Source organism: Grampus griseus (genome assembly GCF_964374135.1).
Source record: "Grampus griseus genome assembly, chromosome: 11".
NCBI classification, from domain to species: domain Eukaryota; kingdom Metazoa; phylum Chordata; class Mammalia; order Artiodactyla; family Delphinidae; genus Grampus; species Grampus griseus.
Window position 1 is genome coordinate 7476471 of NC_139005.1, and position 27780 is coordinate 7504250.

The 27780-nt window shown below is 36.1% G+C and overlaps 1 protein-coding gene across 1 annotated transcript in view; it reads right to left on the reverse strand.

The window, feature by feature from the left end:
* Positions 1-27541, reverse strand: part of LOC309829431 (pregnancy zone protein-like) — a 41377-nt gene extending 13836 nt beyond the window's left edge. The window contains exons 1-17 of the mRNA XM_082665317.1: positions 27411-27541; positions 25205-25385; positions 24273-24426; positions 24073-24125; positions 23485-23505; positions 22856-23024; positions 21489-21573; positions 19245-19368; positions 17447-17561; positions 15725-15834; positions 14182-14343; positions 13370-13597; positions 12027-12090; positions 9439-9581; positions 6515-6664; positions 4018-4182; positions 1982-2081 (exon numbers count right to left, since the gene is read on the reverse strand). Coding sequence (XP_082521443.1) covers positions 1982-2081; positions 4018-4182; positions 6515-6664; positions 9439-9581; positions 12027-12090; positions 13370-13597; positions 14182-14343; positions 15725-15834; positions 17447-17561; positions 19245-19368; positions 21489-21573; positions 22856-23024; positions 23485-23505; positions 24073-24125; positions 24273-24426; positions 25205-25385; positions 27411-27493 — 2107 coding nt within the window. The 5' untranslated portion in view covers positions 27494-27541. The remainder of the gene's footprint in view (positions 1-1981; positions 2082-4017; positions 4183-6514; positions 6665-9438; positions 9582-12026; positions 12091-13369; positions 13598-14181; positions 14344-15724; positions 15835-17446; positions 17562-19244; positions 19369-21488; positions 21574-22855; positions 23025-23484; positions 23506-24072; positions 24126-24272; positions 24427-25204; positions 25386-27410) is intronic.
* Positions 27542-27780: the final 239 nt, after the last annotated feature.

The window sequence follows — 27780 nt, forward strand, 5'->3', positions numbered from 1 at the left end:
ATAAAACACCATGAAGGTTAGGACAAATAAGTTAGATCTGTTAAGGAGGCAGGAGTTAGGTTGATTTTTAAAAGTGATAAAAGCAACTATACTCCAATAAAAATTAATTTTTTAAAAAACTGACCTGCCAGAGATCAGAAGACATATAAAGATAGTATGTATAAATATATAAATATAAACATACATAAAATAATAGCATTGAACATGCTCTTTTAAAACCTTAAATATGATGACCTATGAATTCTGGAAGTAGCGATTATGTCTGAGAAATAAATGACATGACAGAAGCAATGTTGAAGGGTGATGCAGCTTTCACGGTATAGAGGCTGGATTGAAGTGGAGAAAGATGGAAGGCAAGGAAGGTAAATTATAGTGGCTTTTTAGTACTTTGGTTATGAAACAATGAAGGACAGGACTAAGATGATGTAACTGAACAGGAAAAGGAAAGAATGGAGAGGTGACGAATACCAAATGTAAAATTTGTCTAGAGTGTTACAGAATATCTGTGATAAGAATGTAATGATGGTAGTTTGTTTTCAGGTTTTTCTGGATCATTCCACCTACATGTTTTCACTTAAGATTGAAAAGAAATACAGTTGGTATTAAGGGGGATGTGAAAATAAAGTAATAATAATGTTTTTTAGTTTTTTTTAACCAAAAAACACTGTTATATGGAATCATGATTATATTTTTTTTAATTTATGCTCATGATACCTCAGTGACTTTGGTGTTGTCATTCTGACTTTCAACTGAGCCTCAAAAATGTTAAATGAGTCTGCAAAATTTTTTTTTTTTTGCCACACCACGTGGCATGTGGGATCCTTAGCTCCCCAACCAGAGATCGAACCTGTGTCCCCTTCAGTGGAAGAGTCTTAATCACTGGACAGCCAGGAAAGTCCCTGAGTCTGCAAATTTTCAAAGTTATATGTGTCATACCAGATAAAGGTATGATGAAAACTTGTTTTTTTTTTACTACACGAATTTGTTTCTGTGGAGGGAATATTCTTATTCATTCCTCTACTTTCATAACTTTACTCTTTGTCTTCCTAGGCAAATAATTTCGTCTGTATTAAATGTGTTTAATTTATTTTTTAAAAACACTTTATACCACCAAATTTCTTATTACAAAATGGATTAGTAGCCATCCCAGCATGCCTCTAGACACTTCTCTAGGCCTGTTAGCAGCAGAAAAGAAAATAGTCAGAGCTAGAACCTTTTCAACTTTTCCTCTTTTCTAGGTGTACCTGAGACACACAAAGAGACTAAGTATATTCACCAAAAGCTGAATTATTCTATTTTGTTCAATATGTCAAAATCACTCTGATTTCCATAAAAGAATATGACAGAGGCAAACAATATCTATGTAATCCTTCACATTTCTCAGCATCCCTTGCAGCTAGGGCAATGAGATATATGCCACTTCCACTGCTGGCCATAAAAGTCATGTGCAAATCTATTCCTTCTTCCCCGTGGTAGTAACCTTGAAAGGCACATTGGAGATGGAGTCACAAGATGAAAGCCCAATGAACCTCCCTGACAATGACTGGTCAGGAGGTGTTCTGAACAGCTACTGGACTCACAAGCAGTGTTTGTGAAAGGAAAAAATAAACTGTTATATACTTAGCCTCTGAGACGTGGGGGTTTGTTTGTTACTGCAATATAATGTATCTTATCCTGACTAATTTAGGTATTGAAGCCACAGTGGGTAAAGAGGATTTAAAGTACCAAGACTATTGAAGACTATAACAGAAAAGTATTTGATTTGGATGAGAGACAGAGAGAGAGAGAGGGGGAAAGAAATAATAATGGCTTAAAAATTATTTTTTCTGGGGAAAAGTATTATATGAAGAAAATTTACCGAGAAGTTGCTGCGGAGTTACAACATTCAGTACTTTAAAAAATGGCTTTTTATCCCAACCCAACGCAGCAAAGCATCACTTTTCTTCTATTATTTTAGCAGATAAATAATTCTCACCCTTACCTCCTGCATAGATCATAGATGCTCCTGGATATGGCTGAAGCAGCTGACAAAAATGTGGCTTGTGGATTTTTGAGTTGGTAAAAATATTTAATCCTACAGACTGGAAGAAAAATAATTATTAAAGCATACTGGCAATCCAGTCTGGAGACTAGAATATTTCCTTACGTTTGTATTATACTCTTACTATTATTATACATATAGCTCATAGGATCATGAAAATTCCAAACAATGGAGAAGAGAGGTATTTTATAAGTATGAAAATGGGGTCAAAGAAAGTCCAGATCATCCAGTTAGTGAATGGGAGCTGGGATTAGGATCCACTTCTGATTCCTATTTCTGAATTTTGTCTCCTATGTGCTGATGCCTCTTTAATTATCTTTTGCCTCCAAGAAACTTGAGTATTTTAATTTTGGATGTTTTTCTTTCCTTCCTTCCCCCCCCCCCCCAAACCAAACATTAACTTTGTGGCAGACAGTAATTTTTTGTTTCTTTTCCATTGAACTTGTAGGGCTGCATATTGGAGATTTTTCTTTCTAAATAGATTTATTTATTTATTTATTTATTTTTGGCTGCAATGGGTCTTTGTTGCTGTGCGCAGACTTTCTCTAGTTGCAGAGAGCGAGGGCTACTCTTTGTTGCGGTGCGTGGGCTTCTCATTGCAGTGGCTTCTCTTGTTGTGGAGCACAGGCTCTAGGCATGCAGGCTTCAGTAGTTGTGGCACATGGGCTTAGTTGCTCCGTGGCATGTGGTATCTTCCCCTACCAGGGCTCGAACCCGTGTCTGCTGTGTTGACAGGCTGTGCCACTATGCCACCAGGGAAGTCCTGGGGATTTTTCTTCACAGTCAGTACACTTTGTTTTGTTTATGTTTATTGGAAAATATTGTTTTGTTTATGTTTTATTGGAAAATATTCCTTTGCCTGAGTATCTATGTTCAACTCATCCCTTTTGTGATTTATCCTTTCCTTTTTTCTTTCTCACTGTCTTTTAAGTATCTTGAATCTCTGCATGCAAAACACAATCGCAGATGTCCACAGTAGCCTGATTCCTAGAGCCCCCCTGTTCCAAGCTTCCTCTTTCTTTGATATTAGTCACAAATACTACTTGCTGTCCTATCTCAGAGTACTTGGGAAACTGTGGGACACTGAAGCACAGTTGTCAGTGGTGGCAGTGATATGGAATGGGGAGAAAGAAGTCAGAAAGAAATGTTTAAAGATGCTGCAGTTAGCTAATAAACCGAGTCTTGTTTTTCTCCCTCTACCACCGTCTGATTTATGATTCTGGAGGCTCCAGAAGAGGGAGGTTTAAATTGTTCTCAGCTAAGCTGCAGACCTCATCAGCTAAGCTGATGTATGCTTTCCTCAAGGTATAATGAGAGTTTTCAGTCATTTTTGGTAGAGATAAGATTTAATCTCACAACCTGGATAAACTTCCTTTTCATAACTCTGCCTGATTAAAGATACACATTTGAGCTAACGTACCTAAGGCAAGCTAACGTTTCTACTCCAAGTTTTATAAATCTTTTCTTTATGAACAGCTACTTTCAGTTTTCCTGAAATTTTACTGCACTGAAGGTGTTGGCTGAAGTAATGTACTTTGTGAATTTAGTCATTTACTCAATCATTTATTTTTGTGAAAATGACTATTATAATGGCTGCCAATAGGGTACTCACCTTTCCAAGGCTGTCAGAGGTGCTATGGGAAATATTTTGTTTTTCTCACATATTGGAATCTCTGAGAATCACTGAGAGGGGAATATGACAGTGATAACTAGTTTTGGGATCAACTTGGTTAAAGTTGTGACCCTAAAAGTATACCCCTTGCTGTTTAAAATGCCACAGAAATTCATGATTGACTCTCTGTGTGTATACAAAGTTCTCTATGCCTCTGAGATTTCAATATTTTTCTGTTAATCACAGGTTTTCTTTTTGGTGAATGAGAGGAAGATCAGATTTTAGAGCTTAGAAATCTATTTGTTCTCCATCTTAACAAAGACTTAGAAATCAAATTTGGTTATGTTTTTGGAAGAAGAATTACCTCAAAGATACTGTAAACATCATCATCACTCAGGACCTGCTTTGGTGTGTAAATGATTCCATTGTGAGTTATATCTTCTGCATTGATGCATTCTTCCCCATCTTCATTCATGGGACCTCCATATCTAACACTAAGGACGCTCTTTACTGGTAGCAAATCATAGACCTGCAAAATAGAGAGAACAAAGGAAAAACTCTTATTTATTTTATTTTATTTTATTTTGAGTGTGATAATGTTCAATCTGGAGTTTAAGAGATCACGGTGCTTATTTAACACTCCCATACCAACATTATAAAAAGTGACACAGAAATCATGGGGAGATATTAAGGGTTATGGATCCTAATGCTCTTCTTGTACAAAAGAAATTAATACATAAGATATCAAATTAATTGATCAAAGACTCACAGCGCATTTTGGCTGAGTAAGTATAAAACTCAAGTCTCTTTGTCTCCCAGCCCAAACGCCTACTTTTAAAAGAAAGCAAAAATGTGGACAGTACAGAGAAACATCATGAAAGAATAAAAGTCATTCATACCCATCACCCAGTAACAACCTCTGTAAATACTTAATTCATTCCCTTTTCCCATTTTATATGATTAAGTTCTTACCAAGTTTTTTTTTTTAAGTCTACTATTTTAAGACCAATTTTAACTTGGAAAAAAACTAGGTACAGGGGTAACCTAGAAATAAATCCATTCCAGTTCAGTTTTCACCCAGAGCCTAGCATAAGGCTACCTGCTCAGTCATATAGTGTTCATTAAACACACAGTGACTCCATGCGGACCTGCTGTCATCTCTTATCTAAGCTACTACAATAGCCTCCTAACTGTTTTCATTCTTGCTCCCATACTCTGAGTGGCAAACAAGATCTTCTTACCAAATAAATCTAAATCACTAAATCACTCTCCTGCTTAAAACTCCTCAGTGATTTACCACTACATTTGCTGTCAACTCCTAACTCCACTGCAAGCTCACAGTACTTGTCATGATCTTCTTTACTTTCCATCCCACCTACCACCTCTACCATCCTCTTCTCTCACCATTACGTATAAGGTCATTACCTTTTCCTCTTTGAACACTGCAGACTTATTCTGACCGCAAGACCTACAGGCACGCTGCTTTCATTCTTTGTAATGCCTGCCCCTACCCCCCATTATCTGACAATCTAAGAAGACACCACTAATGACTATATCAAAAATTGTTCAACTCTTTTCTTTAGCTCAACATCCTGTTTATTCCTTAAATGATACTTATCAAAATTTAGAACTATTATATGTTTATATGCTTTTGTTGCTTGCTTGTTTAATAACTCACAAGACTATACGTCTAAAATGGTCAAAGACCACATCTGATTGTTCACCATAAAAACTCCTATTCCTGGAGCAGTATCTATCCCGTAATCCAGACGCAGGGGATATTCGTTAAATAAATAAATGGACAATGAAGATTGTAAACTATTGGGCCTTTTTGGAAGTTCTTCATTATAAGAAACATCTTTAAAAGACAAGTTTGGTTGGAAACTCTCTTTTGTCCATACTTAAAACCAATGAGTAAGTGCCTGTTTTTTTAGAGAAGACTTAAAAACCTGGCATTTCACATACTATCTTGAATTGTGGTGTGTTAGACATGGCATTGAATAAAATTTGGTTCAAATCCCACCTTTCAAATATAATTTTGGGGCTTCCCTGGTGGCGCAGTGGTTGAGAGTGCGCCTGCCGATGCAGGGGACACGGGTTTGTGCCCCGGTCCGGGAAGATCCCACATGCCGCGGAGCGGCTGGGCCCGTGAGTCATGGCCGCTGAGCATGCGCGTCCGGAGCCTGTGCTCCGCGGCGGGAGAGGCCCCAGCAGTGAGAGGCCCGTGTACCGTAAAAAAAAAAAAAAAAAAAAAAAATATATATATATATATATATATATATATATATATATATATATATATATATAGTTTTGGCATGTTCTTTCTATAGTTGCTTAATTTATGCTGGCTGTGTTTTCTTCATTCATAAAATTAAGGTAATAATATCCACGTTAAGGAATTATTATTCATTTATTCGTTCATTAAAAATGTGTTGAGGGACTTCCCTGGTGGTCCAGTGGTTAGGACTCCACACTCTCACTACCGAGTGCGTGGGTTCAATCCCTGGTCAGGGAACTAGGATCCCGCAAGCCATGCAGTGTGGCCCTCCCCCACCGCCAAAAAACAAAAAAAAGAAATGTCTTTTACATGTAAGGACTGTGCTAGGCACAGGGAATGTAGTAGTGAACGAGACTGCTCACTCTTTGATATGTTATAGCAGAGAATGAAGTAAGATGATCTGTGTGAAGCACCCTGTGCAATGTCTTTTTTGGAACTGAATTGAATCCAAACTCATATGTGACTTACTACACTATGCCTGACACTGTGAAGAACTTGTCCTTTGCAGTTATAACTTCCAGCTTCCAAAAATGGTCATATCATGTGTGCATTTTCTGATATGCAAGACTGAAATGGGACTCACTGACTGAGGTGAGACCTCAGCTTCAGGCTTCATTAGCAGGACACTCTGGTCCACCGCACGGAGGGCACAGAGGGAGTAAGCAGCAGCTGTGACCTTCAGGTTGATATCTGAGGCTGGCAGTCCCCGGGCTGAAGAGAAGTTCAAATTTACCTGTAAAGAGGATATGATTATAGCCACACATTTTCTAATTGTTACAATCTTAAAACTCTCTCCTACCCCAGGGTAGGACTAGTCCTTTCCACACTTCCTTTCTCTTCATCCATGTTAGAGAAGGGTTAAGAGGTGAAGCTGCCTGACGACTACCAGTTAACCATCTCTGGAATAAACTGGAAATGTGGTTCGATTAACTCAGGTTTCCCACTCTCTTTATAACCAGTGAAATATAAATTGATGTTGATCACAGTAAAAGAGAATCTTGAGTGGGAATTGGAATGCACACGCTAACAAAGATACATACCTATCTCCATGCAGTGTTTTTGTGATGAATGTGTGCAGTTTGCACGGGGCTGTGAAAAATCCTATTCCACCTCTAAGACCAGCCAACGAAGTCTCCTTCAGTTGGCCCTCTTAATCACCTGGCATTCTATAGCGGTGTAGTACTGTTTATCAGGATCAGAAATTTACTCATTAATTTAAAAAACTAAACATCTAATATGCATCCTAAGAGTTAATTCATTGACAATATTCAAAGGACTGTGAATAAAGAATGAGAACTACAAAATAATGAAAAATGTGCGTAATTTTTTTCAGAGTTTTGACTGGTTTGGCCAGTAGAAATTCATCGGTAAGTGAATCTATTGGTTCCTTATGTTTATGTTAGAATTTTTTGAGTAGAATCTTGAGTAAATTATAAAATAATTTGGAATTTAGTTACTGCAGTAGCATCCATTAAGCTTCCAGGTTCTTGAACTGAAAGCTGATTTGGACTGCAATGAAATAGTACATTCCGTTAAATAATATTTGACTTGGATTGCTGGATTTAACTATGATAATCTGCTATGTGGTCTATTGAATTAATGTAACACTTTGGATTCATGTATATCATAAGACATATATGAAAAAAATTAATTGATTTATCCTCAAGGTGCAGTAGTATTCATCTCTATAGTTCAATATATTATGAAAACACCGCTTTTGGAGAATTCTATTTTAAATATGTTTGTTTTTATTTTTAGAAAATTTAAGTTCATTAAAATATGTTTGTGAATGTCCATACCAAATGAACAAGTGAGTTATTTGAGATTATAATCACTGAAAATACTCCTAACCAAGAAATGGATATGCTTGAAAATGTAACATGTTCTACTGATATGAGAACCAGAAAAGAACTTTAAGGCATATTTTGAGAGCCTGTACCTATCCATATTAATCAATGTTATCCTTAATGAATAATTATTTCCAGTTAGGAACAACAATTTAAACTGTTACATAGTATTTAATCTGTATAATAAACCTGTCATTATTAAAATAAGAAAGTGGTATATGGATGGTGAATAGAAAACAGGTTTCTTCTTTCCAACAAAGATCAAAAAATTATTTAAAGTATATTGGTTTAAAGAAACACAGGTCTCAGACAGACCTGGATCTTTCCTCACATTCTCAACCCACTTCTTACTCTGCTCATCATCCTGTCAGGATGTCTCACTTCTAGGGTCCTTAATTGTTAACTTTAGTAACTCTCTAACTTTTAAACACACAGTCAACTTTCTTCTGAATACTGCGAAAATCTTCATCTATATTTATCATAGCTTATCTCCATCTCTGATCAATGATAAGTGAAAAGATATTTGATGTGAAGTGATTGAATATAATGTCCATGGACTTTTGATTCTATGTGGAAGTTTTATGATATGACACAGAAGCTGTCATATGTTTTTGCACCAGAGTGAAGCCACTGCTGGGATGAGTGTGCTGAAAGCTGTGGCATAAGATGGGCATTCCAAGGTTTAACAAAAAACTAACTACCCATGATTAGCAATAAAGACATTGAAGCTTGAAGCAAAAGTCTCTTCTAGGTTTATATGAAACACACAGAACATCGAAACAGAACACAAATGATGCTATTGGACATCTGTCCAGGTTTAATAGCATTCTTTAGTAAGATGGAGTTGAAAATTTATTCAGAATCCACTGTGTATTTTCTTAGATCATTGTATGTTACAAAGGACAATCTAAATGTAATTCTCATTGCAGAAATGTTCACTTCCTGTAAATGCATATTGTTTTAATCTTCATAAAACTCATGTCAGAGTCCTTGTAGGTATATTTTAAAAAATATATCTGAAGTCTGTGGATCCTAGTTGATTGTTAATGTTAAGAATACCCAGAAAATTCTGTTGGGATAAAGCTTATTAATATCTCAGTAGGCTTCTCATTACAGCTATGCATTCTTTGGAAATATAAGAAGATCCCATATGCAACTTAGATTTTTATGCTATAGTCATTATTAGAGTGCCCAGGCTATGTTTCTCAAAATGGGATACACACATATACCCCTGTTCTGTTTCAAATTCAAAGTGAATTTAACTCACAATAAATTACTGATTTCTGCAGTAGTACATGGAGGCGTGTCAGGGGGATATGAGAGAATAAAACTGACATCACTGTGAAGCATCATTTTTAATTGAAAATTTGGGGAACAAACATTTCAAAATTAAAACTATTAAAGGTTAATTGTAGAATATATTTTGAATTCCACATGAATTTTCAGATAAAGCAAGAGAAAAAATTGTGCTAATGGCCACCTGCTTTGAACTACTCCTCTAGACCTCCCGGGGCTTAGCATCAATCTTTCCTTTAGAGGTCCTTTGGCAGAAAGTTTTAGGAGCACTACATGGCAGTTTTTAAATGTACATAAGGTCCTTATTTTCCATACTTCAAAAGGGGAGATGAAGAAAAGAACTGGACTTAAACAAAACACCCACCTTATTGGGAAAACAGTTTTCAATCTCGAGTTTCTCAGTATCTGCAATAACTTCTCCATTAGGTAAAATAGTATAAATAAGCAACTGGGCTGTAGGAGCAATGTCTGATTCCACTTGAAAGGAGAAGGAAAATACCCCTTTCACTGGAGAGTAAAGAAAGTTCAAGATCATAGATTAGGAAGAGGGAAGAGTTTCAATTTTATAAAGAAGAGGTTCTCAAATTATTTAACTTATTTACATTTGGAGCATATTGAAGTAAGACTTGCATTTATACCATTTTGTGTGCATTAGTATTCAATAAATATATGCTGAACTAATGACATTTTCCCTTAAAGATGTAGGTTAAATTGTTCATTTCCTCTGCGGAAGTAGAAAAGAACATTTAGTGAATGTCTCTATTTTTAAATTAAAAAAAAGACGTTAAGAATTCAAGAGAGAAGAACTTTTAGACACCTTTAATGATCTCTATCTATGATCCAGTCAGCACAGTTCTTGTCATATGCATGAGGCCAAGTCAAAGAATGCAGCATAGTCTCTACCTTCAGGCCATTTAAAACACAGCCGAGATACAGGTACAAATAATCACATACAAAACAGTATGCCTCCGATTTTTATAAAAGAATTCAATGCATTTATCTTAGTGGTTACTTTCTGTGTGAATTACATAGTGTTTAATTCATGCATCTGCTTAATCTTCTCAAAAATGTTCTGTTTTATCTTTGTAGCATAAATTTCTTTAAAAACTATAGCCTTCCTGTATCTATAGAAGATCTGAGGGCAGCTTGTGGTGAAAATACACAAAAACAGCAGGGTCAAAATAAATTTGAAACAATGATACTGAAACCATATGAAATTGGACTTCTCAAGCAGGGTTAAACAGAGGCAGGAATAAATTTTATTAAGAAGCTATAACAGGGCTTCCCTGGTGGCTCAGTGGTTAAGAATCCACCTGCCAATTCAGGGAACATGGGTTCGAGCCCTGATCCCGGAAGATCCCACATGCCGCAGAGCAACTAAGCCTGTGCGCCACCACTACTGAGCCTGCGCTCTAGAGCCCATGAGGCACAACTACTGAAGCCCGCGCGCCTAGAGCCCGTGCTCCACAGTAAGAGAAGCCACCGCAATGAGAAGCCCGCACACCGCAATGAAGAGTAGCCCCCGCTCACCGCAACTAGAGAAAGACCATGCGCAGCAATGAAGAACCAATGCAGCCAAAAATAAATAAATAAATAAAAATAAAGTTCCCTCTAAAAAAAAAAAAGCTATAACAGATGGTTAAACACTAGAGTGCTTAAATTTAACACTGAGTTTCCCAGAAATCAAAGACAAATGGAAAAGCAACCATTTACATAGTCATCATCAAATAAAATGAAGTGTATTTTTTCTTAGAGAGACACTTCCTTCTCCCCATTTCACCTCTCAAGATACTCAGTATACTATATAGAATTTAAACTCTATTACAGGAACTGATTTTGAAGAAATTGCCTTAGGAGGCAGTTTGATTTTTGATATGCTATTAGGAACAATCTTACCTGCTCTAGAAAAACCAATATAATGATCAATCCCATAAAAATCAATGATTAAATGGAGAATTAGAGGGACTGTCCATATTTGAGTGCCTGAATTCAATTTTTTTAAGCAATAAAAAAAACTTTTAGCAAGAGAGATTTTACAATACATATTCTTTATTTTTTCTTGGAAGTATTGACTCACCTTGGGTGAATGGGCTTTTTGATCTTTCTAAATATGCTTTGTTAATAAATATTGCTTTAGTAAAATGATAGCCTATAACTATTCAAATGAACAGAAAAAAGGAAGCTACTTATGAGATATAGCCTGGGGACATGTAACAAATAAAGAGACTAAATGTACTTATCTTTTCATAATAGATTATTTCTTGAAAAGTTAGTTATTCTTCCTGGGATAACAGATATCAATGGATATTTATGATTCAAGAAAATCTAGAAGGAGAGTATGATCTAAAAGAGAGAGGCAGGAGTATAAGAGAGATTTGAAGATGGTGTGTTGTTGGCATTGAAGATGGAAGAAGAGGCCATAAACCAAGGAATGCAGGAGGTCTTTGGAAGATGGAAAAGGTGAGGAAACAAGTAACCTCCTAGAGTTCCGGAAGGAATGTAGTTCTGCTCACAACTTGATGTTAGCCTGTAAGACTTCTGATCTACAGAATTATAAGATGATAAATTTGTGTGGTTTTTAGCCAGAGAGCTTCCTACAGAAGCAATAGGAAACTAATACAAAAACATACAGAGTAAAATTTTTCTTTGGAGATTTTCTGCATTTTTCTATTATTTTCTGCATTTAAAAAATTTAATAAAATGAATATATTTTACTTTAGAAATAAAATTTACAATATAGAAATGCTATAAAAAAGTTCTAAATGGACTAAAATGAACCTAGTATCCTTCTTTTATCAGCTTCCTCAACTTTGGTTGATGGAAGAAAGCTGGTGACCATTTCCTCCAATGTAAGAAATAGCTTCATCTTGCTAAAACGTTTAGGATTTGACAATTTGAGAGAAAAAATAGGAAAATAGGAAAAAAAAAATAGGAAATCCTGGAAGTACTTACTCTCTCCTTGTTTAATGGACAACACATGGGCTCCTGACTGAGCGATGCTTCCTCTTGCTTTGATCTGAAGGCAGAAGGAAATACATGTATTATCATTTTAAAGGGTACTTATTAAACTTACTTAAACATATGTATAATACACAAATAAATAATAACTCGCTACTTCAACCCAGAAGTTGTTTTTGTTCACTAAATTTCTCTTTCAATATTTTCCTATACATAGAGTTTAAATAATAAATTTTACTTCAAACAACATACTTTAAATAAGAAACATAAAATTTTACAATGCTTTAGAATTTTACTTAATGTTACTACTTATCTTGAATATTAATATTTTAAATTTATATATTCTTTCAACAAATATTTTAAGCATCTATTATGTGCAAAGCAATATATAGTGAAGGCAGGTATAAAATATATGTAAGTATTCTCTATTGTTGCCTCTATTTAAAAAAAAAAAAACTATGTGCCAGGTACTGAACTAAATAATTTAGTTTTAAGATTTTTATTTAGTTTTGACTATAACTCTATGAAGTAAGTATAAATACTATCTTCAGTATTCAGATGAGATGATTGACATTTCTCTTTACAAATGAGATTAAGTAAATTACCTGAGGTCCCATAACTAGGAAGCAATAAAGCTAAGATTCTAACTTACTGTCAATTTTTTCACTTTTTTATAGAATTAAAAAAATACTATTTATAGTTAATGTTCCTACACAGAATTTCCTACACATAAGTTTTTCTTCTTAAAAAGACTTACTTGGATAACTACCAGCTTTGAATATTTTAAATTTTTGTAGATCAGTAGGTATACTGACCTGAAAAGGATCATATCAATTTATAATATGCCTGTCAATGTACTTTTCCCTGCAGTTACACCAGTTCTTGAACTTTGTAAATTATTTAGAACCTTTATAGGAATAAAATACTACTGCTTTATTCTTTTAATTTTCACTTCTCCAATTAATGTTAAATTGACATTTTTCCAGAAGATTGTTTATAATTTTTATTTCCTATTGGCTAAGTTCTTGATTTTTATCCTTCGCTTATTTATCTACTGGGTTCTAGGAAAAACAATCTTTTTTGTCTAACAAGGCATTTGTCTTAAGCTCTTTCCTCTTCCATTCAATAATTTTCCATTGGAACTCAGAAAAAAAAAAAGTTTTTAAAAGTTTCAGTGGAGACCAGAATATAAATGAAAAATTAAAGCATTAATTTGTTAGGAAACAACTTCTCTTCACTCATAAAAACATTATATATAAAGAGCATTACTTAGATAGGAACTCTATCTTTTTAGGGTCTACATAATTAGGAAGCACTACACTGGCCTTTATTCTTACCAAATAATAGAAGGTTAATTCTTTTTCATCATTCAGAATCTGTCCATTCAGGATGTAGTGTGCCCAAATCTCCTGGGTTTGCCCACAGGCAATGGTACCAGCCACAGGTTCAAGGTGAACATAACTCTTGCTTGGGGAAAAAATATGCTTTACAGTGTGCTGTGCTGGTGTGTGAAATTCTTCAAGCCACCAGTTATCAAAACAGAGTTTATTTTGCTTGTAAGTGACCTAATGGATAGAATAAAGGTCTTAAGTAGGTTATTTGTTATTAACATATATTATGTATATATTGGTCACTCTGTCATTTACTGAAGATTTTATTAAGAATCATGCTTACTTGGTTTCATTATAGGCTGCCTTCCCAAATAAAGCATAATCTCTAAAAACTTTCCCTTAAATTTATTTAAGTTTACACCATACTGATTTAGTAGGTATTATTCACTCATAATCAAGATCAATTACTTTTTCTTCATACCCTTAACACAAAACAAAAATAGTGGTATAACAAGGAAACAAGGCAAAATCTAATTTGTAATAAAACTGTTGAATTTTCAAGAGACTATCAAGATGTTCTAATATTTAAATGTCTCCTGAAACTAGATCATGCTGTAAACAGAGTCTATCTAAAGTAAAAGTTTCTGACAGAGAATTTTTCATTTCTTATTGTTTAGTTCTCCACATTGCTTAATTTCTGCTTTAGTCTTATCACCTTTTCTTTTCTCTCTGGAGTTCACCTGCTTCCCATGTACCCTTAAATTCTGTGGCCCCAGTGATCTGTGTCTTTTTAGTCCCAGATGCCCCTTCCCACTTACCAAAACTGAAATGAAAGAAGATGTGAAATTACTGGTATCAATGGAAATGTTCACCAAACCATGCTCATTCGTAGTAAAGCTGGCATGGTATGCAAGTACATCCACGTCGACAACTACAGTTTTATTGGGGATTGGCTGATCCTTCTCATCAACTAGAAGAACCTAGAAATAGGAAAGTGATAGCTGGTTCCGGGTGTTATATAGCAATAACATTTTCTACTCTGTCGTATTCGCCTCTTGACGCCTTGGCCACTGTCACTTAACGAAGATCTTAGAATATGAAAATAAGATTTGTTTTCTGGGCTCTAAAATATTTTTCTTTTTGACATTTATATTTAGATAACTTATGAGCATTCAACTGAGAACAGCCAATAGTGGACTCATGATGTTACCTTCCCAAATTTTCTTCATCTCTGGTGTTCTCTATCTCAGTATATAGGGCTTCTATCCATCTGGTAATTTATGCAGGAATATGTAGGGCCTTATTTTTTTGGTCATGTTCTCTCTTTCACTGCCTATATATAACAGTGCCTATATCTAACCCCTTGCCAAATGCTAACCCTTCCCCTGCTAAACATCTTTTATTCCTATTTACTTCTCTCCAAATCTACTGCTTCCATTCCAGTTAAAACCACAATATTTTTTCCCATCCGGTTTCCTATATCTTTCTATTTAAGTTTATGCAGTCCCCCCTCTGCTGCTCTGTCCTTGCTTCAAACCATTCTCTATACAGTTTAAACTACACTGCTCATGTCATTCTCCCTAAAACTTTCAGTAACTTCTCAATCCAAAATTCTGAACATAACCTAAAACACACTTGGTTCTTTGATCCTGAAAAAGCTGTTGTACACCTACAGCCTTGGCTGTTCTCTCATCTTTCTTAAATTTCTGGCCAAGTCATATTTATCCTCCAAGTCTTCAGTTTTCTCATGCTTTTCTCTTGACCTGAAATGGTCTTGCCCCATTATTAATTTCTTGCCAATTTGATACAAAATACTGCAATACCTTAAGACAATATCAAATTCGTATACATCAATAAAATGAGGAAATTGCCTGTAAACTGTCAATTCAAAGATTAGTTACTACAAAATAAAATGTAAAATGCCTAGAAATCTTACATTTCCTTGATAGTTTACTAAATTGGATATCAGTCTTATAATTTAGCAATATTATTATGAATATTGAGCCTTGAAACTAAAAAAATTAAAAAACTAACAATAATAAAAACACTAAATGAAAATATCTTATTCTTTCTATAGAAAATTATATTATAAAATCAGTTTATAAAGAGGCAATCAAAGAGTATGCAGCCAAACTATACAGGAAAAGTGTATTATAAAGGTGTGTTAGGAAGTTAATTAGTAAGAATACGCTTTTTCGGGGGGATTCTGTGACAATATTTGCCTTTCAAATTTGTTATATTCTTTTCTTACTCTAAATAAATATTCATTTTTATAATAAATTTTGATTTTGTGATATAAAAATTTGTTTTCTTAAAAGCCACATCCCCCCAATTATGATTATATTGAAAAGATTACTTTACCTGCCCAAAGAAAGGGAGCCCACGTCTGTAATGTGAATCCACTTTAGTAAATTTCAGTTTGCTTAAGGTGTTTGTGATTTTACATGATCCATGTCCAGTTAATTCCAACCCTGAAAAATAATTCAGTGAAGCTGAACTGTTCCATATATTCAGCTCACCTCATACTTCCATCCCATTTTCACTCCATTATAACAAAATACCATCCATATACTCTTTCCTTAGTCTTTCCAGAATTTCTCATGCTTAGAAAATCATTGTTATCCATACTTCCTCAATTCTCTGTTTTCACAAATATTCTGCTTGTTCCACACATGTTCTTGAGAAGTTGTTCACCTCATCTCCTCTGGGATCTTGCTGTATCTTTGTGTCTATTTCACATCCACGTCTTCCCCCAACAACTTTCTGCATACATCTTGATTCTTCACATTGGCCTAAAAATATTCTTAAATTTCTATCACAAACTACTTCCCCAGCAAAAACATTCTTTTTACCACGTGGTGAAAAGTATAGCCAATACCCGGTGCTCTTCCATTCAGTGAAGTGTGATCTGTATTTTAACCCCATCATCTAAAGCACCGCTCTATCAAGTCTAAAAGATCCTTTATTTTCCCCCAATATGGTATTCTCATCTCAGACCTCATTAAAATGAACTCTCAGAATTACTTCATACATAAGTATCACTGAAACCCTACCAGTGGCATCTAAGAAATTGTCCTTATTTCCCCTAACCTTGTGACTTCTAGTTTTATTTTGCTGACTTATCTGATACTATTTCCTAACTGCAGTTGTTTCTGGTCTTGGGCCCCTCGTTTTCTGCCTCTAGCCTCAATTTAGCAATGCCAAGTGAGCTCACTTTCAGAACACTTGCATTTACTCTTAGGAGGATCTGGACACAATGAGAACGGTTTCAGATTTACATTTCTCGTTCTGATTTTGTTCTGGCTTCCTTCTGAAATTGTCAAAATGAATTTCATTTTGACATGAATGGAATGAATCAACTTCCATTTTGATATTCCAATCTGTGATGAATTATCTTTGACACATTCTCATCACCATAGCTCTTTCTCATCTTTTCCTTATCTTGGTTAATGACATTTCTCAATGGCCCCCAAGTTGTAGTCTTTGGGGTCACCTTTGAATAGTATTCTGATGTATCACATTGTAACACATTTTTCATCTAGCCTGTCCTTCTCATGCCTACTGGAATTAACTTTTTTTAAAAAATCAATTTATTTAGGTCATTCTCCTTAAATATATCTGAAGATATCCAATGTTTTTCATAATAAAGTCTGATCTCTTTAGTACATGATTTACTTTTCTAAACACCTTAGCACCAGCCTACTTTTTTAAGATTCCCCTGGGACTGAACGCATTTGTTTTATGCCTATTACGCTTTCCTGGTCCATCACTATCTTTCAAAATACTATCCATTCTATTCAAATCTGCTCAAATGTTACTTTTCAAAGCCTTCTTCAGCTCTATATTAGAATTAACTCTCTCCATGCTCATTTGGCCCTTATTGTTTACATTTCCTGTGGAAATTTTATTACGGTTATATATAATACATGCATACATATATATAATTTCTCTTTAGATTCCTAATTCCTTGAAGGCAGAGACCATGTCATTGTCATAGTCCCCAGAAACTATAAAGCATTTTACGTGGAATGGAAGTTTGATAAATGTTTAATAAATTAATAACTATTTAAAAATAATACAAACCTGTTCCCTCCTCTCTGACCTTGGCTTCCACTAGTAATTTCATGTCATATCCTTTTTGTCTCAGATGAAATATTTTACTTTTTACTAGTTGTGTGAAACAGCCTTCCTCGTCTGCCTGAAGAGAAAGGAAGAGAATTCCTGGGTCCTCTGATTTGTGATTTAAAAAGTCAGTTACCAACCTATGAACATTTTGTGTTGGCCACAGAAGGAAATTTTACAAATGTTCTGACCATCTTTTGGGTGCTTATCTTTTCCCAAGCCTCCAAATGATACAAAATTTCTTCATTAATCATTGAGTTAATCATTGCCAACCTTTGCCTTCTCCCCTCTCTTCCAAAAGCCTATCCAATTTCTGTCATATTAAACTTCCTAGAGTTTCCCCAATGTGCCATGGTATTTTGTAATTCTATCTCTTTGTGTGTGTGTGTATGTTGTTCCTCAAATAACATTCTTTCTTCCATTCCCAGCTTGGCCAACAGTTACTGCTCTCCTAAACTCAGCTCAGACATAACATGTTCTAAGGAGCCTCTGTAATGACCTCCACCTAAATATCAACTAGGGACTGTATTTTCTTAACTGTGATATCTAGGTCATTAAAAAAAAAACATATATTCATTGACTAGATGAATCATTATAGCAATTAGATCTCTAAACTAAACGTCGGGTTTCCTATTATAATAAAGATTTGTTTTCATTTTTGTACTTATTTACATGAAAATATTTATTGCATAATTAAATTTAATCTTATTTAATGTACTTATATGCAGATATCATGACTCATTTGAAAATAGAAATTAATCCTAGTCTCCCTGATAATAATAAGGATTTTGGCAGCTAGATTTCTCTCATGTTTATCTTGCTTATCGATGTTTATCTTTTTTTTTTTTTTTTTTTTTTTTTTGGCGGTACGCGGGCCTCTCCCTGTTGTGGCCTCTCCCGTTGCGGAGCACAGGCTCTGGACGCGCAGGCTCAGCGGCCATGGCTCACGGGCCCAGCCGCTCAGCGGCATGTGGGATCCTCCCGGACCGGGGCACGAACCCGTGTCCCCTGCATCGGCAGGCGGACTCTCAACCACTGTGCCACCAGGGAAGCTCTCGATGTTTATCTTGAACTTCATCATCATATTCACCACCCTAGCCTTTCATTTATTTGGTCTCTACAACTTTGATAACTTGCTTTTCCAAACCCTTATAGTGTCCGCTCACGTTGCCACACCCTGGACTTTTATATACTCTTCCCCTGAAATCAGTATTCATACACTTCATTTGTTAATACGTGTCCTACTGCTGTTTCCCTTAGTTATTCTTGCTCCACTTTTTCTCTGATGTACTCGAGGCCTCCAGTTCATCATGCCTCTCAGTCCCCCTCTCCTCAACCTGAGGCTGGTTTCAGTCTCCGCTACGCAGGGTAGATTCCATAGGGTGTCATTTGATTCTCCCACTAGCCCAATTCTTAGTATCTGTCACATTCTTCTTCTATTATATTTGATAAAAGCCAACTTTGGAGACTTCCACATCCTTTTATGCCCATATACCTGGCATGTCAATTGCGGTCAGAAGGAAATTACAAAACTGGCCAAATAAATACCAGTATAAATCCATGAGCCCCACCCTCAAGTTGGTTCCGATCATTGCCAGGCAATCTTAAAATGTGTCCCTTACTCCACACTTCTCCCAGGTGACTATTTCAAACACTACTCTCATATTGTATTGTATTGTAGTGTATTCTCTATTCTATTATCAGCCACAAGAAAACAAGATCTGGTGTTACTGTCCTGGGGAGAGTGATTTCCATATACCTGTTGACTAAATTCTTCACAGATACTTTGTGAATGTTTTCCATGGCAGGTAGAACTGTATCGTGAATATCTTCTGCACACGTTAATTGTCACCAGACCACGGACAGGCTTTCCATATGTGTATCTATAACAGTAAAGAGTCATACAAAAAATACGTAACATAAATAACTCAGATGTTCTTCACAGGATTTGATCCATTCATATACCCATCTTACTCATTGACAGCAATTGTATTTCCTTCCAAAGCATTTGTACTTTAGAAGCACTTATTCTGAAACTGTGTCTTAATTATCTACAACTCTAAGAGAAAATACTTACTGAATACTGAAATACTTTTTGAAACTCCTCCAAATGGAAAAGTAACAATGCAGTTTTTTCTCAGATCTTCCTTCCCTCTCAGCTGAAGTTTTACTTCAGCTGAGAGGGAAGGAAGATCTGAGAAAAAACTGCCTTATTTCCTTCTTTCTCTGCTGTCAGATTATCTAGGTTATGCTTCTACCTTTGCCAATACCTCCTAAGTTGTTTTAGGAAAAAAATTAGGGAAGCATACACAGTGTATTTCTAAGTCCTCCCTAACTCATGTATATTTTAAGAGGATAAATGAGGAATTAAATGGGAAAGCACTAGCTATAGAACAAAAACATTATAAGTGAACAGTATCATGATGACAGTCGGATTCTGCCAAATATGATGGAGGGATGTGATGTGGTATGGTCTGAATATTTATGTCCCCCCAAAATTCACTTGTTGAAATTCTAAACCCCCAAAGATTGATAGTATTAGGAGGTGAGGGCTTTGGGAGGAGGGTGAAGTTCTCATGCATGTGTTAGTGCCTTTATAAAAGAGGCTCCAGAGAGATCTCTTGTCCCTTCCTCTATGTAAGGACACAAGGAGAAGACACCAGTTATGAACCAGAAAGAGGACCTTCACCAGAACTTGACCATGTTGGCATCTTGATCTTGGATTTACCTGCCTCTAGAACTGTGAACAATAAATTTCTGTTGTTAATAAGCTCCCCAGTCTGTGGTATTTTGTTATGGCAGCCTGAACAGACTAAGACATGATGTGAAGCTGAACTTAGTCTATTGTTTCTTAAAGTATGCTTCATGGATCACCCACATTGAAATTCCCTGAGATATGCAGTGATAGTCAGAGTCCCAAATCCTTCCTCAGATTTATGACTGGACTCTCTAGAGGTGGAGCTGAGGAATCTACATTTTAACTAAGAACGTCCATAGATTCTGATGCAGACTTAGATTAGAGACTCATTGCCCAAACTGTGAAGCCCCAAGCTTCCTCTTTTTATAGTTTCCCCCTCCAAAAAAAAAGTGCTGATAAAGTAATAAATTATTTACTAAATTTAATCACTTTGTTGAATCTTATCTTTAAATCTGAATCAAAAGCCTTTCCCTTTGATGGAAAAATTTATAGCATCAGAGCTGGTGAGAAGAATGAAAACATGTTTTACATGCTGTTTTTAGAAGCAAGAAGTACAATCAACCTCCTTGGTGCATGTAGGGGGTACTCTACTGCACTAAAAGGTAATCAGGGAAGAAATAAATGACATGTAGTTTTAATTCTACCTTATATATCCAGCCTTTAAGATAGAGGGTCTACTGAGCTTCTTTCTAGCTTTCCATAGTTTAAGAAATTGGGAACTATAAAAGAATGGAGATAATAGGACATGGAATAACATGGAATCTATGAGCATGGGCTCCAGAGTTGGATGACCCAGGTTCAATTTAAACCAGTGTCTGGGATATAGAAATATAGAAATGCTTCATGAAGCTAGAATTTTTTTTTTTTTACTTTCAGAGGCAATATAGAATAGTGGTGAAGAGTTCAGGGTCTGGAGTGGACTGTTGGATTTAAATTCCAGTCTTCTGGAATTTACTGTCTGTAGGAACTTGAACAAGTTATTTTATCCTTTAAGTGTTGCAGTTTCCTCATTTGTAAAATGAGGATAATTATCCCCTTCTCATAGGGTTAGTGTAAGAAAAAAATGTAAGTAAGTGCAAGGCACTTAAAACATTGCCTGGCACATTTTAAGTGCTCAGTTAATAATTTTTATTATTAGCAGTAGAAGTGTTGTATGCCACCACCCCTACTCCCTAGTCTGAGTTCAGACAAGTTGGGGAGAGAGTCATTCCTTCGCTAATTAAAATACTTCAAAGTCCAGTGATCATTATGGGCAATACAAATAAAGTAGGGAAAAAGAAATGAGGTGAAAAAAATGTAACTCACAGACTGCAGACGGATACCACAAATTCATCATCTAGAAAACCAATAGTCTTAGGCATTTTCACTTGGACTTCAAATTTGGGCAAAACTGTTATCAACAAAAGAGAAAAAAAATGGTGAGAGTGGGCAGGAGGTCCTGTAAGCATTAGTAATGATTCTACTACAGAACCTTGTAACAAAGGGTCACATAAAGTGATTTCAATTACAATAAGGGGCAGCAGGGCCACTATTGGCAAAGGAGATGCCGTCATAACCATGGGCAGCTGGTACCATGTTAACTTGGTTAAGCTGGTATTATGGTTCCTAGAATCTCCTTCTCTGAATTTGTCCAAGATTTCAAAGGTGGGAGGAAAGTAGCATCATTAATCTCTGAAGATCCCTATGGTTAGACGTGGTTACAGGGACAGAGGGGCCAGCAGTTTCCAGTTTGTCCTTATTTTTTCCCTCTCTGTGTCCAGCTCTCTTCCTCCCAACTTCTAAACCCTGCTGACTCACAGAGACCCTAGGCCCACCATCAGCACCTGGTTATAGAAATACTGGAGTGGTAGGTAGGGAGAGGTAACAGTCTTCCATTGATTCTCCTGTCAGTTTCCCTTCGTGTTCCACTCTGGCATCTGAAGGTGCCCTTGTGAGTTCTGATCTGTCCATCCCCACCAATGCTTCAGGAGGACTGGTTAGTAATTTCCTCTGATCTACTATCTCCTCCTGTTGGACTCTGACTTTTCCAGCCTCTCTCACAGTTGTGTATAAGGCTTGTTATTTCTATAATGAATCCCTGTTCTATAATTCTCATGGCAGTTCTGGTGAGTTTTGGGAATCCTGTTTTTGTGATAGGTCTCCTTATCCATGGCATGATATATTTAACTTAAGTTAGAAAATCCGCATAACTGATAACTAATAAGATGGTTTCAATGTCTGATTACTATTATTAGAGTAGATTACATGTAGGTCACACAAAGCCAGGTTGTAATCCCAGGAAATACCTCCTGTTATAAGATATAGATCACGAGATGCATGTAGATAACATAATGTATTGGTTAACAATTGATGTTTGAATAGGGTCAGATGGAACTATTAAAATTTCTCTTGCTTCTTGTTGGCTCTGTGATTTTGGTAAATTAGTAACTTTTCTAGTATTAATATGTTCGTTTGTAAACTGGAGAAGGTATAGGATCTGCTTCAGAGGGCTACTTTAAGGATTAAATGAGATAGTGCATGAAACATGCTTAGCAAATAGTTAAATAAATAAAAAGCCTTGCTGATTTTCAACTATTATATGCTAGATTTTTGCTTGTCACCTACATGTAAAAATGATCCAACCTTTCATTCTCTAATGTCATAAATATCTTGGACACATGCAGAATTCTTACCATATTCATTCACCTCGAAAGAGTGCTCTATTTTTTTCCCTGACTCCTTCTGCAGTATGACCTTGTAGGGACCCAGCGTGGGCTCCACAGAGAGTGGGAAAGAGAGCTGCTTGAGTCCCCAGTGCAAATTGACACTATGCCATTGGAAAATCCGGTTCTTCTTGGGATTCTATAGGTAAAAACATCACAAGTTCATAGAAGCAACTGAAATATATAATTTTGAGTAGAGGAACAGCTTTTCAGGGAGAGTGACATTGGGAGGTGGACAGTTAGCTGATTGGTAAATTGGCACCAGAGGTATTAGCAAAGGTTTCTAGGAATTCTAGACTGAGCAAAGGACATCTTTCCCAGCTATGAGATATGACAGCTGATAGCACCTCTTTTTGAGATTATGCATCCCCATCTTGTTTAGAAATATTGGAAGAGCCACTAACTTGCATCATCTCAGGGAATTTTGTTCCTTCATTTACATCTTATCTACTCTCCCCAGGATTTAAGAGAGAGGGAAAACAAGTGTTTTATTTAGTTTTGGTGAACTGCCGGTGGGGAAGGTGGAGGTGGAGCGAGGCAAGTTAACACAACTGGCAGTGAGTCCTCATCCCAACTGAGATACACAATACATTACCTACCTCAATATAAACCACTGGGAACTGAAAAGAAAGAAAGAGTATGAGTGTGAGATAGAGTTTAGAAAGAGAACACCATGACATTAGCATTAATACAGTATCGGGACCAGAGGAAGTAAGCCTGTTCATTTCTTGTCCAAATGAGGAGATGTGGCTCCATTTCATTCACAATACTTTATATGTTTAGTTTGGGACATACGCCTCTTAAGAAGTCATGACTTCCCTTTAATGAAATAATGTACAATTGAGAAACCTACATTTAGGTAAAAAGGTCCTAATAATAGTTTATTTTGCAGACGATGTTTATCTCTGAGAAATTCTCCATTTCTCTAGGAGAGAAATGAAATGCACTTATTTTCTTCAGTTCAATGAAAATAATTGAGTCTTTAAGGGCATAATTTTAACTGAATATTTAATTTGTTTAAAAAATGTAGTTGATGAACTGATCTCCCTTATTCTCCAGCAGCGATACACTTTTGAGATCTTTCTGTGATAGATTTAAGAATCTCATATTGGTCTCGGTTCTCCGAAAGAATAGGTTTTACAATTTTGCCTGTTTCTGCCAATCTTACCCACTGTTGTGACACTCACCATTTCATTCAAAGGGTGAAAATTGACATCCACAGAGACAATGCGGAATCTCACTGAAACACAGAGATTTTTCTCATGAAACCCTCCAGTGGGAACTCAGGGTGGTAAGACAGATAACAACGTGCAAGGATTTCCATAAGTTAATAGAGAACCACACTTCCAACCCTTCAAATTGCTTTTGCTCATTTGGTTCTTTATACCTGTTTGTCCTGGTTTGTAGATGGGTTTGTCTGTCTGAACAAAGACAAGGCTTTCTGCTTTTGTTATGTGAATCCACTTCCTCTTTATGAAGTGCTGGGTCGGCCCTTTCACCTGCACAGTGATGAACGCTGAGGAAGATGATGACTCCGGAATCTGTAAAAACGAAATGAGCTGAAGAATCTGCCCAGATCCACTTCTGAATGTCTCAGCCTTTGTGATTTTCTCATTTCTCTGGTTAGTCCCGTGAAAATTAGTAAGGGATAGGGTCAAAGGTGATGTCCCCTCTTTTTATAGATTATTATGATCGTGTAACGTGACAGCAACGAATTGTTGATTTGACTAAAGGAAAAATGTCATTGCAATAAAATGAACTAATTCTTCAACCAGTTATGACAATGAAGGCAATAACAAGCTCACATTTTCACAGCAATATGGTAGTATTAAAATAATTATTAAATTTTATTTTTCAACGGTCAAAATAGCATTACATATTATTGTTGGCAGTAAGCTGGTATGATTAACTATTTAATACTTTAAGTTAATTAAAGGTTACAAGGACAATACATTAACCATCAACCATCTGCGAGATCATAGAGAAGTCACTTAACTTTATGAATCTATGTGTTTATATCTGTAATGGCATGAACATTATTTTCCTTAGAAGTTTACTTTAAGAGCAAAGATAATAATGGTTATAGAAGTCCTTCCTATAACCATTATTATCTTTTGTATGTTGCACCAGTTCTGTTTGTAAATATTATGTAAGTTTATTCAGTAGAACTTTTATTTTTAGACTCTAATTTGAAATTTGCTCTATACTCCTCATTTTTTTCTTCCTTTTGCTTTTTTATTGTTGGGGGTCAGAATGCAAGGCATCAACTAACATGCTCTCTCTTTAATGCTCTCCCTTTTCCCAAGGAGGGATACTGACCATGAAGGAGCTGCAGTAGAAGGAGTGCTTCGCCCCCAGGTCCGTGAGGAGATTCCTGCTCTGCATCTCATACTCCAGAGTTACTGTCAGTTCCACTGTCTCATTCAGGTGATTAAGCACGACACAGGCCTTCTCGGTAACCCCAGCATACAGCTGTGATGGGACCAGGACCAGGTACTGCCTGCGGAGAAGAGGGGTCTGGGTCAACCATGGAAGAGTTAAAAAGACATCATTACTGTGGTTGTTTTCTAGATGATCTTTGCTATCGTCACCAATCAGACAGCAGAGCCAGATTTCAACAGGAGTGGAGAGGAGTATATTCTTCAAAGACCAATCCAGAAGGCCTTAGAAACTCAGAAAGCCCCTGCCAAGTTAAACATCAGTATGCTTCTCCTATACTGTGGAAATATTCACTCTCGATACTAGTAAACCTATTCATAAGTTATGGATAAGCACTCCATGAGTTGTTATATATTTTGTATAGAAATAATTTTCAAATTTAGAAATTTTCAATGAATCAAGTAAATGTGATCATACACACGCATGCGCACACACACATGCACACACACAAATATTATTCAGAAACCCTGCTGTTCATGACAACATGAATGGGCCTTGAGGGCATTATGCTAAGTGAAATGAACCAGATAGAGAAAGACAAATACTGATGGTATCTCTTACAGCATGCAGAGTCTTTAAAAAAAAGTCAAACTCAGAGACATAGAGTAGAAAAATGGTTACCAGGGAATGGGAGATGGAGGAAAATAGGGATAGGTTAGTAAAAGGACACAAACTTTCATTTATAAGTTGAATAAGTTCTGTCTGAGGATGTACTATATAACATGGTGACTATAGTTGATAACACTGTATAATTGAAATTATATAATTGAAATTTGCTATGAGAACAGAACTTAAGTGTTCTCACCCCCCCAAATAAATATTTGAGAGATAGATGTGTTATTCGTTAGATTAATCTATGTGATAGATTAATTAAACTCAATGGGGAGAATCCTTTCACAATATATATGTGTGTACACTTTAAATCTCTTACAAGTTTAATTCTCAGTTATATGTAAATAAACCCCAAAAAAACTTTAAATTTTTTTTAGTAACAAACAATATTATTAATCAGTTAATGATCATTGAAACCAGTAAGAAAACCTATCCACATGTGGTCTTGGGTTTCAATGGATGATATCACAAACCTCTTTGTTCCAGGAAACATTGAGAGATAACGATAATACGTGGAGAGGAGCTGAATCGTTTTTCAGTACTGTTTCAGAAGCAACCTTAGCTCTTTTCTTTCTTCCACTCTCTAGAGATGGAAGAAAAACTAGGCTAATCATCAGACATATTACCATATACATGCAGAAGAAAATATTCTCCTGTTGCGGTTTGCCCATCGTTTACAATCACCTAAATGTGCTGCACTTTGTGATGTTCTGCTGGCCCATGACTCTCTTTCTGAAGTGTCCTGGTGTAGCTGGAAAACTTCTATTGGCTTCATAAGACTCATCTCAAAAGCAACTTTCTTATGTGGACTTTGGTGATGCCTCTTCCCTTGTATCAGTTCCCATGAAGAGTTAGGTTATCTCTGAGTATTCTCACAGAATCCTACAATGCCTGGTTCTGTTTTTGCATTTTATTTCATTCGCTGTGCACCATCTCTCTCTCTCTCTCTTTTTTATACTATGAGGTACTAAGGGCAGGGGCCACATTTTGTTAATCTGTATATTCTCAAATCTAATGCCAGCCCGTAAAGTTTTGCTGAAGGATTGAGTGAAATGACACACAAACCCTGGCTTGTCTGTAAGTCATGCATCCATCGTGGGAATACCTGCTTGGGGAAGATACAGACTGAGTCACTTGACAATGGCCAAGACACTGCAGCCTTTTGCACCAGTCAAAAAAGAATTTATCTTTTTTTGGTAGGAATTCTACATTCTTATTTGATGAATGTTGTAGAATTCTATAATCTTATTTGGTAAATGTTTCACAAATGTTACTACCCTATATCTCTGAGTTTTCTAGAACTGGAGTACGCCTTTTACCACCTGTGCACTAACAATTTATCAACACTTCTGAGCTTTTTCAACAACAGATAATTTCAGAAGGAATCAGGAAATAAATAAAAAGACAGACATCAAGAAGCTGATAACACAATGGGAAGAGGAGGGCAATAGACTTTTCTGGAAATGTTGCTTACGGTTTGGAGGTAGCTGAAGCATCTCTGGGAAGGAGCAAGGAAAGCAGAATCAAGACTGGATTAGGCAGCTGACATCCCCTCATGGTGGAGAGAGGAATAGGAAAGAATGGGGCTCTTGAGTCCTTGATTCCTTGAACTCTGTTCTTGTTCCAGAATCACTGGTTTTTATTTTGCCTAATGGGCAGTAAAAGTAAATGGCTAACCATTTATTTTTGTAACATATTAACTACTTCCAGTATAAAAAAATCAATTGCAGATCACGTTCATCCACTTGCTCAAATTTTCTAAGTGCCTGAAAAATAGTACGTTGAGGCTACATTAGCTCTGGTCATTAATCAACACGTTAAATGTCTTTAAGAAAAAACAAAGT